Below are 21,361 nucleotides of genomic sequence, written 5' to 3' on the forward strand. Positions count from 1 at the left end.
TTTTCTAGAAACGCCTGAAAAGACATACGCGCTGAATTTCTTCGACCATAGCCTACCATTGGATTCCGTTTTTGGGACAGCGGGTGGAGCTTACAATACTTTATATACATACAATATTAGATAATTTCAGATATATTTTGTCACATTGATCTGACATAAATAGCTTTAATCTAAATCACTATCAGTTACGAACTGCTCCGAGAAGGTTAAGGATCCAAATGCAGTTTATTAGGATCCGAATGCGATTCCGTTTATTGAAGAAGAAGCAGCAGAAAAACAGGAGAACATCAGTCTGTGAGTGTTTACTTTTCTCATTAGATTTTAGCACGGCTCTTCGTTGTTTACTCTGGTAAATCCAGAATTGTAATCAAACGCAGAAAGGCAGTCCAAACAAACAAACAAACAAACAAACAAACAGGTAGAGGTCAGAGGCAAAAAGGGAAATCCAAGAAACAGGCAAAAATCCAAGAACCAAGACACAATGAAACCAGGGAGAATGCTAAGAAATGCAGCGCAACAACATACAAAACTTTGCAGTGAGTGACGGGGTGAACCAGGCTTATATGGCGTGAGCTAAACAAGAAAATGAGACACAGCTGAATGTGATTGTAAAGGCCAGCCATCGCCCAACGACGGACTCCAACGGTGTTGGTGAAGGTATAATGCATGTGTGTTTCAGCGCTCCAGTGAAGTTCACTTTATTTATTAGATTATGGTTTCAATATTACTTTAGCTCTACGCTTAATCTGACTCCAATTTCAAATAATATTCAAATTAAGAAACCGTTTCTAAAATAGAATCATCGCGTGTCACCGTCGTGACAAAAACTCTGATTAACATGAAAAAGAAACCTTTTATCGCGTGTCGCGGAGTCTGGTTAGAACATGGTGTAAGGCCTATGTCTGTTGTGATGCATTCATAATAAATTCATGCTGCTGTTTAGGGCTGCAACAACTAATCGTTGTCAACGAATGTCATTATCGATTAGTTGGTCTGCCTACGTCACTGGGAGCGTTTACTGAAGACGTCACTTTCATGACAACACAAGGTGCTTCTCAATATCCCTCCTCGTCTCCTCGCGCCTCTGTCCTCCATCCTATGACCCGGAAACCGATCGAGCACAGACATCTTGAAGGACATCTCAATTCTCTAATTGCACCGCGAGGGGTCGAGGATCGAGGAGTGAGGAGGCTTTCAGAGGAGTTATGAGCGAGGATACACGGGTGTATCCTATGCGGAAGTGTTTTATTGACTAAACGTGACGCACGTATAAATTCTCCTCCCCCTTCACATCGATCACAATCATTTGAATTACTTTACCCTTGGAGTTTATATAAACCACACATCTCACATATTTCAACAGGGTATCTTGCTTTATTATTATTCATTATGAATTTCTTAAATAAACAAATTTCCACAACATAAGGGCAGATCCTTTGAGCGCTGCTGATGACGCAGTGAAGTGACGCTCGAGTGATCAAGTATTCAAATGTATAGAAAAAGCTTTCATTAAATCCATCCGTCCTCATTTTCTTTCCTTGCGTCCTTCCCTCACAACCTACAGGGTGTGGAGCTGAGACGCGAGGAAAGGAAGTGAGGAAAGGAAAAGATGCACAAGTAAGAAATGAGAAGCATCCACAGTCACACGCGAAATGGTAGAGTACCTACAGATCAATCGACGGCAGAAAAAAAGTGTAAAAAAAGTGCCGGGGCTGTTTACACCTTGCCACTTCATGCGTTTTCTCAGATCGGATAACTATCTGATCAAAATGATTCCATTTACACCTGGGGCCCGTTCTTCGTACGTTGCTTAAAACATCCAAGATCAAACGAGACATCCAAGATAATATCATCATGCTTATCATGATCCGGCTGATTAGGTTCTTCGAACACTCCTGCCGGTTATGATTAGTATAGCTGGATTGAGTTATCTGAGATAATTGACCTATGGCTAAGCCTATGGAGTACCTGTAACTCTGACACTAGGTATACCGAGAGGCTGGGCGACGGCGTGTATTTTTTACCCTTTCCCAAACCACATCTCAACCGAGATAAGTGTCTGGATTAAGTTATGGTAGACCACAACACCAACTAAACGTGGATAAATTAAACAAGGATGTCTACATCTGTTCTAAGATAAGTCAACAACGTATTTGAACGTTATCTTTTACATCTCTATTGTAACGTTAGCCTTAGAAAGCATTAACGTTAGCTTCTAGCTGCGTTGTACATCATGTCAATTAGCTTCATTAACGTATCTGTAAATAACCGAGATAACAAATGTTAGCAATGTTGTGCTGAATGATTCATGTAAATACTGTAGCACCAAACTAATGGAGATGTACTCTTAGTAAAGATGGTAAAAAGGCTTGTCCTGGAAACGTATGCAACTTAGACCTGTACATATTTAATTTGATCATGAACCATTAATTACATATTAAAGCACAATATTTTAGACAACTTTCTACCAAAATATATATCTATATAATCTTTCTGTCTCCAAAAATCATCAATTGCCTCCTGTGAAATGTCTCCTGCTGTGACAGCTGCCATAGCGCCTGTCACCGAATGTTGACTGTTTGTCCATGTGAATGGAGGGGGCGTGGCTTAGCCACAGGTCAATTGCGCGTTCATGCGCTGGTTTAAAAGGGGATATTCTACTATCGATATGTATCGATAGTAGAAACATTGATCAGCAACGTTGCTATTGGCTGCTCACCTTGGCTAAACAGCACGCTCAGTTTTTCTTCGTAGCAGAGCAGTCCAATTTATACTGAATTTTAATTTTGAATTAAAACGGCAGGGAACACCTCAAAGTCTGCAAAAGCCAGGAGAGAGGGCTGGGAAAAAGTAGCAGGCAAATTTAATGCGTTTGTTGTGGCCATGTTATAGGCTATGTTTTTATAACTTATTACAGTATATAATACAGTATATAATAATTTCATAATTACTTTGTTCATTGTCATGTCAGAGTCTCCGCACTAGAACATGGTGAAAGTGAAGTACAAGAATATTCTACATAATGGTAATTTTTACTACGCCTACTCATGCCTACTACTAGTAGGCTACTAGTCTCTTTTAAAAGGGAACTGTTAAATAAATGTTTGTCTGTTTATAAAATCAACCAAGAAAAAGGCTGAGAAAAAAAGAAAATACTTTTTTTTTAACTTACAAAAGAAGAAGAGCTGGCCCTTGGGTTGAATGTGAATTAACCCATTGTGAAGGACATCCCAGCGTTCAGCTCTTCCAGACCCACATCCAGGACCAGTAGCAGCAACTCCTTCATTACTGGTAAATGAGATTTAAATTCTCTTAGTACACTGTAAAAGAATTTGTTGCTGCATTAAATTAAAGGTATATGCTGGTATAGTCATTTCAACTGTTACAGTAAATCTTGTGTAATGATAAATTGCTTTGACTTGTGAAAGTGAAAACTGATAAACTTATGTTAATGTAAAAATATTTTGCCATGAGTTATTGACCACATTTTTTCCGAGTGTAGTTCATTGTAATGACATTGTGTTTTTCTCTTTTGAGCAGTTTTACACCAACACTAATCTATTCCTAAGAAAGTGGTGGCTGAAATATGTGCAGTAAGTGGACTTTTTCTAACTTTACATCAAAAGAGAAGAAAGTGCAACAATTTGTAATACCCATTTGTTTCCATTGCACTGGAGAGTGAAGAAACCCTCTCAGATGACTGTCTTTTGGAGGAAGTTTCTGTAAGTGCATAAAATATCTTTACTTAATTTACACTTGAGTACTATTATTTCTGAATGTATTTAATTATATTTTTCCTTACCAAGTTCAAATATTGTGCATAAATGTGAATCTCTGAAAACTGTTGAGTCATGCTCAGATCCTGGCCATTTTGCTTTAACATTTGTGATATGGAACATAGTCACACACCATCTAAGAGATTTTAGTCTGTCAACTGCCTTTTTTAAATTTGATATAATATTACTAATCTGGAATATTAAGAATCGCAATAGTAACTTGGCTGCACATTTACATTGTGATCCCCCTTTCGGTTCACAAAATCCCCTTCATTGAGGCCTTGATGGGACCGTGTGTGCAGTCTATGGCACCAAACACATTAGGTAAGCCTGAGGGACATACTGTAAGTCATAATCGGCATGGTCACGATTGCATGATCTTCATTAAAAATTATAATGTACCTGCATTGGCAAAAAAAAAAAAAAAATGCTATACAACCTTGGGTGTAAGTGGCTTGGAAATGCCACAAAAAAAAACCCTATAAACTGCTTGAGCGCCAGGTAAACTTTGCGAATGCATGACAGGCAGGACTTATCACCAAGTTCTCCGCATCTCCAATAGTGTAAATGAAAGAGCCACTCGCAAAGAATCTCAGGGCAATGCACACAGTTTGTGCTGTTATTAAAGCCCGATTCCGACGAGTCGAACATTAATGTGCGTTTCCAACAAATGAATGATGTAAACGACACCCTCACGAGTCACGAGAAAAATAGTATCTCTCAAAAGGTACACTATTGCGCTGAGCTAAAGGACTTACCGTATCAGCTCCGCTTATAAAGCCGCAATCTAATCCTGTTAACATGAAATAAGTCTGCTCACGAGCAGGTTCAAGCTTACGGACCTGTTGCTATGACAGCAAGTCCAGGATGAGTGTCAAAGAACCAAACAATCCAAGATCATGCCAAATCGCCAACAATCAAATCCAGCTAAATGAGTGACGTACGAAGAACGGGCCCCTGGTGACTAGACTGTCGAAGACATGTTTGATGATAGTGTATTTTCTTCGTAAGGCTGGGCATACACTGTGCGATTTCTTCTGTAATCTTGTCATTTCTTCTTCAGTGCAAGGTGTCTTCTCATACACTCTCAGAAAAAAAGGTACATTTTTGTACCAAAGATGGTACAAACCCTTGTCACTGGGGCGGTACCTTTTACTGGTACAAAACTGTACCTTAATATAAAGGAACAAATTTGTACCATTCCAATTTGTACCTTAAAGGACATGATTTGTACCATGGGCAACCAAAATGTACCTTTTGTTTTTTAAAACTTGTTGGTAGGCTACGACAATATTGTACCTTTATCAAAGGTACAAATTTGATCTTTTAAGGTACCACCCCAGTGACAAGCCCCTTTGTACCTTAACTGTGTCAAATATGTTCCTTCGAGAACTATTAATGGCTGATTTCCTATTGAATAACATACACATTCAACAAATGAATCCAAAAGGCATCAATTTAATAAGTACTGCAAATACATATCAAATACATATGAACGTTTGAATACTTTCGTTCCAGCTTACAGTATAGTATTTCTTTGTGTAAATAAATCAAAAACTTCACAATAAAAACTTCACAAAATTAACAGAATATCACTTCTTTAAAAAGATTTGAAAGAATTCAAAATGCAATTACACTAAAATGTTACAGTACATAAAATATATTTTCTCATCTACAACAAAGCTAGACTTGTTTTTTCCTCCCATTTTCACACAATACCCTTGCATTTATTTAACTTTTTTTTTTTTAAACACCATCCTCTACCCCAACTGCTCGGCAATTTCAGATCCCTAAATTTTTACACTGCTGAAGATTCTCCTCTCACTGAAGACACGTCCAGTCAAGACGTCCCCAAAATCTGCACAGTGGGTTGTGATGTAACCAGTTCTTCTTGAAAAAAATGAAGAATCAGTATTAGAAAAGACAGAAGTTAATTGATAAAATTTATACTCCCAATGACAAGCTAAAATTTGACCTCTAGACCTCTAATTTGACCCCCCAGAGCTGACAATTCTGTGATTTACTCGCCCTCAAGTAGTCTTTTCTTAATTACTCACCCTCATGTCATTCCACACCTATAAGACCTTCATTCATCTTCGGAACACAAATGAAGATATTTTTAATGAAATTCTGAGAGCTTTCTGTCCCTCCATTGGGAGCAATGCAACTAACACATTCAAGGCCCAGAACGATAGGAAAGACATCATTGAAGTAATCCATGTGACTCGTGACATGTTTAACCAATTTTATGAAGCGGTGCTTTGTTTGTTTTTGCAACAAAACAACAACAACAACAATTTACCACTTTATTTAGGAAAATACTGACCTGCAATCCTGTAGGGGAGCACTATGACGCATGCTTATTATGTTGACTCAAGACCGGAAGTTGTACCGTGAATGTGTTTTAGATGATATTATTTTCTAAATATAGAGGTAAATATGTTGTTGTTGTTTCTCCGCAAAACAAAGCACTTGCATCGCTTCATTAAATTAAGGTAAAACCACTGGAGTCACAAGGATTACTTTAATGGTGTCTTGACTACCTTTCTGGGGCTTGAATGTATTAGTTGCGAAAGCTCCCAATGGAGGAACAGAAAGCTCTTGGAGTTCATCAAAAATATCTTCATTTGTGTTTCAGAAGATAAACAAAGGTCTTAAGGGTTTGGAACGACATGAGGGTGAGTAATTAATGACAGAATTTTCATTTTAATGTGAACTATACCTTTAAGGAATCCTGGAAACACCTTAAATCAGCCACAGCATGCATTCAGTCCATTTCCTGGAATAACGGAAATGCAGATAAGAAAAAAACAGTTTCACAAAAAAGAAAAACCTTTCTGCATTTTTACATTTTACACAAAAAAAAAAAAGAATAGCAGTTTTAAACGATTCACTTAAAGTTTTTTTTTTTTTAAGAGAATATCATAAGATTAATAAACTCAAATAACTCATTGTACTGATACTTGCCTCAGCTGAGGATGCAGTCAGACTTTCAGATGTGTGATCAGTGAGGCCAGTACTGACAGTTTACCCCATCATCTTCATGATCTAAAAAACAAAGACACATTTGCTGAGTTTCAACAAAATTCTCTGATAAAATGAATGGCATCTATATTTATCTATATCTATATTTTATCTGTGCACTGTTCGGTGGCGTTGTTCAACAACTGCATACAGTAACGTTATTTTATGTGGACTAATGTACACCACCATGGCACCTCTAGTTAAGCATTCATTTACAATAATTACGATTTAAATGTGTACTTACGACACAGAAACTCAATTGCTTTTAAATATATTTGCAGACGCTAATAGCACTGACTAGATTCGTACCTAATTAAGCTATTTACACGCTAATGTCATGTTGAGTTGCTGTAACGTTTAATATGTTTTTTATTTGGTTAAACATTAAACTCACCTTTGAATTTCCTCTTCTAATTCGAGTCCAGCCTCTAAAGTTCTTCTGACGATGAAGTGGGCGAAGCCATGGTTGTAGTGGTGCTCGTGCTGGTGGTAATCTGCTTCCCGCTCCGTTCTATTTGAAAATGCGTAACGGCTGCAGCGACCTTGGGCAATCAGTTTCATGTTGTTGTGCCTAACTTAATAGCAAAGTTAACAGTTATAGTGGACAATGGAGAACAAACGCCATAGTATTTACACGCGATGACTTAATACTAATCAATAATTGCATTACAAACTGTAACGTTATACAAGTCAAATGGCTAAAAGCATTTGGTGCAAAGCTAATTTAACTCGCTAAATTTACGTTAAGTGGCTGAAACATTTATAGTTTCGACTAAATATAAACATAAATTATCAGAACTCACCTTTTAATTTTGTCTTCTTCAAGTTTGATATTTAAAATAAAACGCGCAGTCATGTAGCCTGCTGCCCGCTGTCAGTTTGGAAAATTCCTTAACGGCTGAAGCGATTTTGACCAATCAGCGTCTTGTTGCTATGCCAAATACTCAACACAGCAACCAATCACGAATTTAACAGTAGTTTGGCCTATCATTGTACCCTTGATGTGAGAACAATTATGTACCTTAATTTCAATTGTACCTTAAAAGGTACCAAACCTTATCATCAGAGGTCTTTCCAGTACCATTAAAGGTACTATTATTGAAAAGGTACAAAACTGTTCTTCGAGGAACATTATTTGTACCATCGTGTACCTTTATTTCTGAGAGTGTAGGATAAGGACATGCAGTCTCATGAATAATTTTGAGACACAGATGAGTCATCGCCGTACAAGACAACATCACATCTTGTGGCATTGGCACAAAGACAAATTTTAAACCCTTTAGTTGAAAATAGCTCATAAAGGTTTAAAATTAACTAGTTTTGTTCAAGAATCTAAACTAATGGATGGTAACATTGACTTCTATGATGTTCAACCCTAATAACTCTTTTAAAATCTCAGAAAATGTCGTTTAGGGTTTCATGGCCCTTTTTTAACTGTGCGGAGATGGGGTTTCCTTAAGAATATGCGGCCCCTTTAAGAAGAACGACGCCGTGCGCTCTGAAGATGCGCAGAAGAGCGAAACGCGAGAGACGAGACTAGAGCGTAAAAACCATGGACTATTGTTGTGACTCTGGCTGAAACTTTCAACAGTTGAAGCTGAAAGTGTTGCCAATTTGAGGATTTTGTCGCCAAATTGATCGACTTTCTCATTACTGCTGCGACTTTTATGACAAGGAGCTATTTTGGCAAGACCTAAGTAAAATAAAAAATTGCTATTTTTTTTATTAGGGGCTCTTTTTCCCCGTATTTTACATAGACCTACACATAGTCGAATAAACACAGAAGGATTTTGCAGTGTGGAGAAAACCAACAGTAAGTTAGTAGAGAATTTGTGTGAGTTTGCATTTTAGCGTCTTTGTTTCCCTAGCGACGGAGTGTGAGATCATGCGCTGTAAACACGATAAGAAACACGTCGTGTCGAGCTCAAGTTAGCTCGTTAAATGCAAATATATGGCTGAATATGAAAAAAAAAGTTATCTGTGGTTCTGTCCAGGTTGTACTAATGATGAATATATAGCGAAAAGCATTTTCCGTTGCTCACGGTGGAATAGTTGCTCCGTCTTGCTAAAGGGAAAAAGACCCATCATCAATGCCTGTTACCTCCAGACATATCCAGAAGCCGATATAGTATGTATGATATTGCTTTTTAATTTGAATAATCTATTAATATGATGTTTCATACATTATAAGAGCTTGGTAGACATAATATTGTAAAACAATGTTAAAAATGTTAATTTATAAATTCATATGTGTATGGGTTTATACAGAATATAATCCTAGTCATATACAATTTGTGACATTTTACAAAGGAGTATAAAAAAAGAGAGTGATTAACTGAGTGACTATAGTGTGTACAGACAGAACAGGGGTTCTTTATAAATAAACAAAACAATCAAATGTTTTGCAAAAATAAAATGTGTTCTGTTGCAAGTTCACATACTTGAGCTTATGTTTTATTGTTGAGCTCAAGCTCAGTTCAAACCTTATTCTTTATAAACTGCCATTAGGGGAAGATGAATGGGAAGTGGGTGTCCCTTATTTTGCCACACTGAAGGTGGCAACCTTAATGCTATATGGATTTTTTAACATACACATTTTTAGATTTATGTATGTACTTTGTTTTCATATTTAGCAACTTTTGGGAAAAATGGATCATGAATGAAGGGCATTTGTGGAATATTTTTGCCATATATTTCAAGTCTACAGGTGAGAGATGTTCACAGATTACAGAATTTAACATTAACCAGCTCCAGGGGTTACATGTTTTAGTACTAATGTAATGAAATGTGTAGTGTGTCCTGGTTTATCACTTATTATAGTGTAATAATATTTTGGCAGAGAGTTTTTCACAGACTCTGTTTCAGCCTGTTGACACCAATAAAATGTGCTTAATGTTCCCCTCTACAGAAGATCTCAGACATCAGCATAATGAATAAGGTGAAAACAGGGAAAACCAGTATTAAAACTGTAAATTCAGTAACTTCTTTTTGAATTTGGCAGATCTGGTGATCACAGCAATTCACCAATAAATACTGGGAATATTCCCATCATCCTACAAGAGAAGGACAAACTCCAGGAGTAGCAGCTGAAATCTGTGTGACTGTTAAAGATGGAGATTATTAAAGAGGAGACTGAAGACATGAGTGATCCAGAACCATCCAGAATAAAACATGAAGATACTGAGGAACAAATAGGTTGGTGCCCATTCTTGATTCTTCATTAGCTGTTTACATGGACACCTTTTGTTTAAATACCAAACGTTGTGTTTACATGAACACTAAATAAAGTGATTGGGATGATGTGCATGTTTACACAAGCTTCAAATCGGAGTTGATTTTTATAACATGCACACAGTTTCCTGCTGTTTGCGCATACTATTCTCCTAAATTGCTTCTTTTCTTAGTTTTAAAAAGCAGACAATCTATTTCGGGTCCTGATTAGGAGACGACGAGCACATTAAGCTTTGTGCCGTGCTGCTTATATTGATCAAGCTGTAAAAATGCCTCTTCCCGCGCCCAAAACAAGCCGTCCGTGGATGAGAGTCCAAAACAAGGACTGGTGGACGTTGTCCTGCTCAACTTCACAGACGATAAGTGGGAGGAAAATTTTAGATTGACATGACAGTCATTTATGACACTTCATTCAACAACAACAACAACAGCCCATTCCTCATTTTCAATCAGATCAAGTGTATACATCTCGATCGGATTAGAAAAGGTTTAAACCACTCCTTCCAATCCGAATGAAATTTAAACGGATTTGGCCAGTTTATTCCGACTGATTTGGTTACATATGACCGACTGTGCTAGAAGTCCAATTACAATCGGATTATTAGGATCCATGTAAACGCAGCTTCTGTTGACTGCTTTAGTAGCTGTGAAATTATAAGCAGTATATGGATGATAACTGACACAGGAATACATCTAAATAGTAACCTTGTTTATAGCATTTTTCATAAAAATTTTAATCATATTAATAGGTGACAGAATGACAGATATAAAATAAGTTTAAGAATATTAATAAATGACAGAACTGAACTTTTTCACATCAAAGATCTGATTTTGGATACTAACAGAACCTGGGGGGTTTTCCAGAAAGCACGGTTATCTTACCGTCAAAGATACCATGAACTCTTGGTTGATTAACCCAAATCTTGTTTACTTGAATTATTAGGGGGGTAAACGATTCATCTACTACATCGATGTATTGATTTATATTCCTATGATCCAACTACACCGATCTGTGCTCGGCAAGGTGGCCTTCCGGACGACATCGATCTAACATCGTTTTAAAAGGTAATCAATCGATTGTATCGATACTAGGAAATAACGCATTGGATTTAAGCACGTCAGACTTTATATGGATGTTTTTTATTAGCGCTTTTAATGATAAAGGCGTTAAACGTTAATCCAATTCAGTCTGCCTATCTGTGACGTCATCGCCAAGCGCAAGCAGCAGCGCAAAGACAACAAAACATAGCATGGCCGATGGCAGAGGTCAAGCCGACGAGCGAGAAATTATCAAGCCACCATTGCAGTCCAGTGTGTGGAAACACATTGGCTTTTGCAAAGACGGAGATGTTCTAAATAAGTCGCTCGCTGTTTGTAGGATATGTAAAGGTCAACAACAGGAATGTAGGAAACTTCACCTGCACTGTCCAGTATCCAGGTATTCATTTCAGACACACTGGTTAATCGATTTCAAGTCACTGAATCCTTTCGGATCATGTCGTTCTAAATTAACCAATATTGTCCTTGAATCGTATCGACAACCACGAATCGTGATACAAATCGAATCGTTGTTAAAAAGAATCGTTACACCCCTATGAATTATGCTGGTTACAAAAATATGTACGGGAGTAAGTACAGCCAATCTAGAGTATGTTCAGGGTTAACACACAAGACATTCTCAACAGAGCGACGAATTAATAAGTCACCATGAAACAGACACGCCCCATAAGAAAAAGAGCCCCATACTACTTCATCTTCTTTTGTTTAATGGCTATTTACATACTTAGTGCATAAATTTGCCACCTATTTGGTGGTCGCAATTAATTTTCAATCTTTTCATTTAATAATCTTTAATCAATGTGAATAAGAATTATATTGTTTGTTTGATGCTAATTTTATTATAAAAAGAAAGACTGGTTAAAATAAATAACAGTCTGTGCTTGCAAAGCTAACATACCTGTAAAAGTTTAGTCATTTTGCTTCCACAATGCTTGAAAGGTAAGATATATCAAATAGGTTATTTATTATAGAAATACACTGTAGCATAGAAAACGTCCTGTTGCAAAAATAAAAACATCTGAATGCAGACCAACGATGTGTGAGATACATATTATATATATATATATATATATATCTTAGTACAATAATAAACATTACCTTGTTTTAATAGTGCTTATATATCGATGTTACTACAGTTAGTTGGTTGCAAAATGTCCACTGAGCCTCATCAATGGGGGACACATACGCAGAAAACCTCTGAAGCAACTAACTCTGGAACAGAACCTGATTCGGAGCAGGTTATGTTCGAAGAGTAAGTTGCTTTTGCTAAGTTTTTTGCAACCGAAAGTTTAAAGGTTATCTTGCTTACTTACCCTTAAACATACCCAGGTATATCACATAACCTCCTTTCTGGAATACACCCTTGATCTCTTGTTGTCTTTGCATTAGAAATATTAACTTAAATTTTCACATTTATTCTCCTTGAACTGATTCAAACTACCTATTATGTTTATTTTAGGCCAGATTGAAGTGATGGAGCAAAATCACAAACTGAATAAAGTGGAGGAGAAACATGACTTCAAAACTCAAGGAACAAAAGCCAAAAAGCTGCACTCTTGCTCACAGTGTGGAAAGAGTTTCCAAAATCAACGAAACCTTAACAGACACATGAGAATTCACACTGGAGAGAAACCGTATTCATGCACTCAGTGTGGAAAGAGTTATTCTCAACCATCAAGTCTCAGTGTTCATCTGCTCTGTCACTCTGGAGAAAAACCATTCAACTGTGATCAGTGTGGTAAAAAATTTATTTCATCATCAAATCTTAAAAAACACCTGAAAATTCATTCAGATGAGAGGCCTTATGTCTGCTCAGTTTGTGGAAAGAGTTTTTCACGGCCTGACAGTTTTAAAGAGCACCAGAAAACACATAATGACGTGAGAGATCATGTGTGTTGTGAGTGTGGGAAGAGCTTTACTACATCTAGTCATCTGAAACAGCACCAAAAAATTCATACTGGAGAAAAACCTTACAAGTGCTCATATTGTGACAAGCGTTTCACTGTGGCTGGAAACCTGAAAACGCATGAGCGAATTCATACTGGAGAGAAGCCGTACCACTGTACTCAGTGTGGAAAACGTTTCAAAGATTCAACAGGTTTAAAAATTCATCTGCGCATTCACTCTGGAGAAAAACCATTTAACTGTGATCAGTGCGGTACAAAGTTCATTTCGTCGTCACATCTAAAAAAACACCTGAAAGTTCATTCAGATGAGAAGCCTTATTTGTGTTTTTTGTGTGGAAAGAGTTATTCAAGGCTGGATCATTTTAAATTGCATGAGAAAACACATAATGAAGTGAGAGATCATGTGTGTTGTGACTGTGGGAAGAGCTTTACAGCAGCTGACAATTTGAAACAGCACCGAAGAATTCATACTGGAGAAAAACCTTACAAATGCTCATATTGTGACAAGAGATTCACTCTATCTGGAAACCTGAGATCACACGAGCGACTTCATACTGGAGAGAAGCCGTACCACTGTACTCGGTGTGAGAAGCATTTTAGACATTTATCAAGCCTTCACGCTCATAAGAAAATTTTTTGCAAGTGATTAACAAAATCAAAACTTGTGCTTTTTAACTTTTCCTAAAAGAACATTATCAACTAGATTAAAGGTAGGGTAGGTAATTTTTTTATAAACACTTTTAGTTACACTTGTTGAAACTCTCTTTACATCCTGATTTTAATCAATAATAGAAGTGGTCTAAATGTTAAAACATCTACATACACAATATTGCCAATAGTTTTGGGGCTTCTGCCTTTACATGCACATGAATTTTAATGACACCCCATTCTTAATCTGTAGGGTTTAATATGGAGTTCACCCACCCTTTGCAGCTATAACAGCGTCAACTCTTCTGGCAAAGATTTCCACAAGGTTTAAGAGTGTGTTTATGGGAGTTTTTGACCATTCTTCTAGAAGTGCATTTGTGAGGTCAGGCACTGATATTGGACGAGAAGGCCTGGCTCGCAGTCTCTGCTCTAATTCATCCCAAAGGTGTTCAATCGGGTTGAGGTCAGGACTCTGTGCAGGCCAGTCAAGTTCCTCTATGGTGCGCTGTCATGTTTAAACAGGATGGGGCCATCCCCAAACTGTTCCCACAAAGTTGGTAGCATGAAATTGTCCAAGATGACTTGGTAAACTGAAGCATTAAGAGTTCCTTTCACTGGAACTAAGGGGCCAATGACAATCCCTGAAAAACAACCCCACACCATAATCCCCCCTCCACCAAACTTTACACTTGGCACGATGCAGTCAGGCAAGTACTGTTCTCCTGTCAACAGCCAAACCCAGACTAGTCCATCGGATTACCAGACAGAGAAGCGTGATTCGTCATTACAGAGAACACGTCTCCACTGCTCTAGAGTCCAGTGGCGGCGTGCTTTATACCACTGCATCTGTCGCTTTGCATTGCACTTGGTGATGTAAGGCTTGGATGCAGCTGCTCAGCCATGGAAACCCATTCCATGAAGTTCTCTACGCACTGTTCTTGAGCTAATCTGAAGGCCACACGAAGTTTGGAGGTCTGTAGCTATTGACTGCAGAAAGTTGGTGACTTCTGCGCACTGTGCGCTTCAGAATGCGCTGACCCCACTCTGTGATTTTACGTGGCCTAGCACTTCGTGGCTGAGTTGCTGTTGTTCCCATTTGCTTCCACTTTGTTATAATACCACTAACAGTTGACCGTGGAATATTTAGTAGTGAGGACATTTCACAAATGGACTTATTGCACAGGTGAAAACCTATCACTGTACCATGCTTATATTCACTGAGCTCCTGAGAGCGACCCATTCTTTCGCAAATGTTTGAATAAGCAGTCTGCATGCTTAGGTGCTTCAATTTACACGACTGTGGCCATGGAAGTGATTGGAACACCTGAATTCAATGATTTAGAGGGATGTCCCAATACTTTTGGCAATATAGTGTATATGTTCTGTGGGAGTCTCAGGGCCAAAATTTGTTCTGTCCAGTCACTGCATTCAGTCCAAATGCTATGATTCGATGTCCTATCTGCCTGTCAACATATGTATTTATGCTGTATTTATGATTAAGCTGCGTTTATGCCACGTGGTAGCCGTAATTACAAGATAGCAATCCACGACTTTCTACCCGATCGCTTTGGAGACACTCTGAAGGGAGGGTAGGATCTCATTCTTTCAAAGTGCAATTGCTAGTCTCTCGGAAATTGCCTACCCTACTTTTAATTTTGTGAATTTAGTGAAAAGCTTGGAGAACAGAAACAACATTTTGTCTGTCACAGGCTGTCCACTGGCCTTCCCGTGAGTTTTTTCAAGGGTGTTTAAACGACAACAATATACTAAAAATAGATGACAATGTTGTCAAAACGATCCCTGTTTAGATGGATCTGCGGAAATGACTAAAAAGGCTGTATTATGCATGCCAGGCCAGTAGTTGGAGATGTCACTTTGTCAAGGAATGCCCCGCGAACCCATAATACGTATTTGCATGATGTCACCGTTTTCACAAATTCACGTTTTTGTTGTTTACATGGAGGCATCGTTTTCAAAACCGTGCACTTTGAAACCCGTTTTCAAAAGTTTTCGTTTTCAGGCCCCCAATATGCCATTGTTGTTTAAATGAATGGCCAAAATGCATAAAAGGCTTTCCATTTTCAGTTGAAAACAATGTCGTGTAAACATCGTTGTGTAACATCTTCCGTTTTCTGTGTTTCTGGGTTGGTGTTTCATAGCAACACTAATTGTTCAGCTCAGGCTGATTGTCTTCACCTGTTACCTGCTCCATATATTTATTCCTCCCCTTGTCTTGGCTTTTGTCAGATTGTTCATGTGGTCCTTGTTTGTTACGGCTCTCTCTGCCAGGTTGATGTTCTGTCGCCAAGCCTTTTCTAGTTTTTGTTTCTCAGTAAAGCTGCGTTCACACTACCAGCGACAAAGTGACACGATGCCATTCATTTCAATGGAGAGCTGGCGTTTTCCAGCGACACGTGCGACAGTGACCGTTGGCTACCGGATGGGGCGTGTCCAGTGACGCGACAAAGTTGAGATATGTTAACCTTTTATGCAAATGAAGAGTGACTTTCGGGAGTGACAACCAATAGGAGTGAAGTCAGTGCCCATGATCCGTAACTCTTCAGTGCCGAGGCCGACCGAGGCAAGAGGAATGAGAAGCTCCTTTTAGCAATCAGAAATGGTCCTATAATTTATGAAATGTCTCCGTGTACATACGGTGGTACTCGCTGTGCCTGAATGGTTTCGTGAACCCAGATAGACTGCTGCAGTTAAATAGCCGCGATGGCATAGAGCACTCGTTGTTTCTCGTTCATGTTTAATATTATGAATTTTATGTACTGATTCCATTTATATTTAGACTTTTCCTTCCAAAGGTTTGTTTGTAGTGGCAAGAAAACAGATTTGTTGTCTACAACATGGAGTAACATCCATGAATGTCACTCACAAACATTACTAGGCAACCAGTAGTAGGAACACCCACTAGCGACCACACCGCCCGCCAATGGCGACATGCAGCGACAAAATCGCTTGTAGTGTGAACGCTTTTTTTTTTTTTTTGTCTTTTGGACTTATCTGTTTTTGGATTTTTCAGTGGACTCTGACCCTGGCACCTTTCTGCAAATTCCATCATTTAATTTTCCAGCACTTGTTTTTCCTCAGCTGCATATCAACTGCCCTTGATTATTTCTGTTGAACAGATTTGTCTCTACATGGATGTTTAATAAACTATTAAAAATTCCCTTTGCATTTGAGTATATTTTCCATTCAGCTGTGTGACATTGTCTTGATTGATCTATTTATTGAACACAGAATATTTTTAATCATATTAATGAGTTTAAACATTCTATCTTTATACTGTGATTAATATCTTTCTGATGTACACTATTATTGTAAAATCAACCGACATTTCAAAACGAGAGGACTCCGATTACAAAGTATGTAATCATACAAAGAGGTTAGAGTTCATTTTTATCATTTGTTATTGAATGCTTAGGAACAAAGTAAAGTTTCAGTTTTTTGTGGGGGAAAAAAGTAAATATTAAACAATAAACAAGCTGTTGATAATTTGCATTATTTACTATGGTTTTAAAGATCCTGCTGCAAGTTGTAAGCTTGGGTAAGAAAATAGGATTTACAGGACAACAGAATTTCAAAAATGGAGAAACATAATTATAATGTGTTTTTATTAAAAATCACTTGTATTTTGTTACTGGGATAAATGTAGGCTAGTCTTTACAACTGCGCGCACTGATCAAATCTCCTAGAAAGATCATGACATTTTGATAACTCACAACATTGCCGGGGTAAAGGCAGCATTTCTGCTGTTTCCAAAAGCGCCATCTATTGTCAGAGAGTGAATGTGCGTTTTCATTCAACGTGTTGAGGTTGTTTACATCCGAGTGCGCGTGTCTCTTTGACGCAGCACATGCGCAGTGTTGTACATTAACCGGTTGAAGGAAAAGTATTCTAAAACTAAATTCTAAAATTCGAAATTATTTATAAGGAATTATTCGTAGTATTTTTTAAGTTCCCACGATGACAATACTCACTCACTTCTTTTCTGATTACAACCTACGTTATTCCTCTTTTTCCAATGGAATTACTCTACACTCCAATAGGTGGCGCAAATGCGACTAAAAGCGGTTTACAACCGACCAGAAAACGTAAAAGAAGATGATCGTCCTGAGATGAAAAAAAAAACCAGGAGATGTCCAAGAGCAATGCAAACAACTGAAATCTGTGCGCTGTACTATGATAAAGATGGAGTTTATTAAAGAGGAGATTGAAGACATGATTGATCCAGAACCATCTAGAATAAAACATGAAGATACCGAGGAACAAATAGGTTGGGGTTTATTCTTGCTTGTTGACTGCAAAGATTTTGTTTATCAGATTTGGTGGATGTGAAATAATGAGCTGATAAAAGATACAGAAATGTATTGAATTAATCATAACCTTGTATAACAGTTGTCAAACACATTTTTATTGTATTAACAAGGGAATGACAGAACTAACATTTGGCACCTCAAAGAAATGATTCTTGATAACTCTGTTGTTTTCTTCTGTTGAATCAGAGTTCACTTTAACTTATTTTAACCACAAAATGTTTATTTTTCTAGACTGGATGGAAGTAAAACAGCAAAGACACAAACTCAACCAGGCAGTGGAGGAACAGCAGAGCATTAAAACTCAGCACACCTGCATTCAGTGTGGAAAGAGTTTCAGACAAAGAGGAAACCTTAACAAACACATGAGAATTCACACTGGAGAGAAACCGTATACATGTACTCAGTGTGGAAAGAGTTTCATATGTAAATCTGAACTCAAGTATCATCTGCTCCGTCACTCTGGAGAAAAGCCATTTAACTGTGATCAGTGTGGTAGAAAGTTTATTTTATCATCACATCTAAAACAGCATCTGAAAGTTCATTCAGATGTTAAGCCTCACTTGTGTTCTTTCTGTGGAAAGAGTTTTTTAAGGCTGGATCATTGTAAAAAGCACCAGAAAACGCACAATAATGTAAGAGATCATGTGTGTTGTGATTGTGGGAAGAGCTTTACCAAAGTTGAAAATCTGAAACAGCACCAAAGAATTCATACTGGAGAAAAACCTTACAAGTGTTCATATTGTGACAAGAGTTTCACGCTGTCTGGAACTATGAAAATACACGAGCGACTTCATACTGGAGAGAAGCCGTACTACTGTACTCAGTGTGAGAAGAGTTTTATAAGTGCCAAAGCTCTCGGTTATCATCTGTACATTCACACTGGAGAGAAACCATTTAACTGTGATCAGTGTGATAAAAAGTTTAAAACGTTATCAAATTTAAAACTACACCTGATAGTTCATTCAGATGAGAAGCCTTATGTGTGCTCTTTCTGTGGAAAGAGTTTTTCACGACAGATCACTTGTAAACGGCACCAGAAAATGCATAATGAAGTGAAAGATCATGTGTGTTGTGACTGTGGGAAGAGCTTTATTACAGATGGTCATCTGAAACAGCACCAAAGAATTCATACTGGAGAAAATCCTTACAAGTGCTCATATTGTGACAAGAGTTTCACTCAGGCAGGAAACCTGAAATCACACGAGCGAGTTCATACTGGAGAGAAGCCGTACCACTGTACTCAGTGTGGAGAGAGTTTTAAAAGTAAAACCAATCTCAAGCATCATCATCTGCATCATCACTCTGGAGAAAAGCCATTTAGCTGTGATCAGTGCGGTAAAGACTTTAAATTAACGTCAAATCTGAAAAAACACCTGAAAAATCATACAAACGAGAAGCCTTATGCATGTTCATTTTGTGGAGAGGTTTTTACACGACCGGATCATTGTAAACGACACCAGAAAAAACACACCGGTGAGAGAAATCATGTGTGTTTGGAGTGTGGAAAGAGATTTATTAGAGCTGAGCATCTGAAACAGCACCGAAGAATTCATACTGGAGAAAAACCTTACAAGTGCTCATATTGTGACAAGAGTTTCTCTCATTCTGGAAACCTGAAACAACACGAGCAACTTCACACTGGAGAGAAGCCGTACTACTGTACTCAGGAGAGTATTTCACCCAATCAAAAACTCTAATGATTCATATTAAAAATCATTGTCATGTGTCAAACTGAGCAAACGTTATTCTCAGATCTAATATGTAAAATAAATCTTTTTTTTTCTTCTGTGCTCAAAATCAAATAATTCTTTCAGATCTTAGAGCCAATATTATAAACACCACAGATCATTCATTAGACACTACAGAAAAAATGTATAGTAATAAAAAAAAGTTTAAAAGTATAGTAATAAAAACTTACATAGTAAGGTGAATAAATGATATACTGTATTCACTGTAAGTATAGTATTGTACTGAGTATTGTATAGTAGGCCTATTAAATGTCTGTATATTCAGCACTTGTGTACTGTAAAAAAAAACTGACCAAACTGCAAAAAGCCAAAAAGGTTACAGTAAAAAACTAAATGAAAAGACTGTTACACTCAAAAGAGTCGTGCAACTGCAAAATCAGAGTCAGTGACAGAGATTGATCCTGCTTCTGCATCATGTGTTCATGTTGAATACGGCCGGAGGACTTTATCCACGTCACTGATAAAGAGAAAAACCCGAAAGCAGATCCAGCCTCGACAACACTGTCCACACAAACTCTTCCTCCTCTCACTCTTACACACACTCATCCTCCTCTCACTCTTTCACACACACTCTTCCTCCTCTCACTCTAACACACTTCCTCTTCCTCCTCTCACTCTTACACACACACTCTTCCTCATTCTCCTCTCACTCTTAAACACACCTGCTCTTCCTCCTCTCACTCTTACATACACACACACACACACACACTCTTCCTCATCCTCCTCTCACTCTTACACACACACACTTCCTCATCCTCCTCTCACTCTTACACACACCTGCTCTTCCTCATCTTACTCTTACACACACCTGCTCTTCCTCCTCTCACTCTCACATACACACTCTTCATCATCCTCCTTCACTCTTACACACACCTGCTCTTCCTCCTCTCTCTCTTACATACACACTCTTCCTCATCCTCCTCTCACACACACACTCTTCCTCATCCTCCTCTCACTCTTACACACACCTGCTCTTCCTCCTCTCACTCTTACATACACACTCTTCCGCATCCTCCTCTCACTCTTACACACACCTGCTCTTCCTCCTCTCACACTTACACACACCTGCTCTTCCTCCTCTCACTCTTACACACACCTGCTCTTCCTCTTCTCACTCTTACACACACTCTTCCTCATCCTCCTCTCACTCTTACACACACCTGCTCTTCCTCCTCTCACTCTTACACACACACTCTTCCTCATCCTCCTCTCACTCTTACACACACCTGCTCTTCCTCCTCTCACTCTTACATACACACTCTTCCTCATCCTCCTCTCACTCTTACACACACACACACTCACTCTTTCTCACCCTCCTCTCTTACACACACTCTTCCTCATCCTCCTCTCACTCTTACACACACCTGCTCTTCCTCCTCTCACTCTTACACACACACTCTTCCTCCTCTTACAAAGATCTGCTCTTCCTCCTCTTACACACACACTCTTCCTCCTTGCACTCTTATAATGTTTCCATCCATTGTTGGTATGAACTGACTTGTATTATGTACAGTTTGGTTGATCACATCATTAGAAATAAGTGTGAACAATTTTGTGTTGTTGTGTGTACACGATGACAACTGTGTTGTAGTTGTGTTTAACTTTTACCTGCCTGTGTTTAGCGTTTTGAAACATATGTG

At 38.2% G+C, this 21,361-nt stretch overlaps 1 protein-coding gene and 1 long non-coding RNA gene across 2 annotated transcripts; one reads left to right on the forward strand and one right to left on the reverse strand.

Moving 5' to 3' along the window:
* Positions 1-6,419: 6,419 nt before the first annotated feature.
* Positions 6,420-7,326, reverse strand: LOC143715498 (uncharacterized). The gene is made up of 3 exons (XR_013195770.1): positions 7,195-7,326; positions 6,744-6,824; positions 6,420-6,555 (listed from the first exon to the last, which is right to left on the reverse strand). It is a non-coding gene; the product is annotated as an uncharacterized LOC143715498 (long non-coding RNA).
* A 2,491-nt stretch (positions 7,327-9,817) lies between these two features.
* LOC143716531 (uncharacterized) lies at positions 9,818-19,770 on the forward strand. Its single transcript, XM_077209084.1, has 5 exons — positions 9,818-9,995; positions 11,410-11,469; positions 12,550-13,639; positions 17,779-17,930; positions 18,205-19,770. Exons 1-5 carry the CDS (start codon positions 9,911-9,913, stop codon positions 19,668-19,670), a joined length of 2,853 nt encoding a protein of 950 aa, XP_077065199.1. The 5' UTR covers positions 9,818-9,910; the 3' UTR covers positions 19,671-19,770.
* The last annotated feature ends 1,591 nt before the right edge of the window (positions 19,771-21,361 follow it).

Source organism: Siphateles boraxobius, unplaced genomic scaffold (assembly GCF_051911475.1).
Source record: "Siphateles boraxobius isolate OS27281-9 unplaced genomic scaffold, OSU_SipBor_1 6, whole genome shotgun sequence".
Classification (NCBI taxonomy): Eukaryota; Metazoa; Chordata; class Actinopteri; order Cypriniformes; family Leuciscidae; genus Siphateles; species Siphateles boraxobius.

Excerpts from the sequence above, each read along its gene's own strand:
- LOC143716531 (XM_077209084.1), top strand. The coding sequence starts at position 9,911 with ATGGAGATTATTAAAGAGGAGACTGAAGACATGAGTGATCCAGAACCA. Across the intron at positions 11,470-12,549 it reads CTGCACTGTCCAGTATCCAG|GCCAGATTGAAGTGATGGAG; the intron begins GTATTCATTTCA and ends TGTTTATTTTAG. Across the intron at positions 13,640-17,778 it reads CATAAGAAAATTTTTTGCAA|AAAAAAACCAGGAGATGTCC; the intron begins GTGATTAACAAA and ends CCTGAGATGAAA.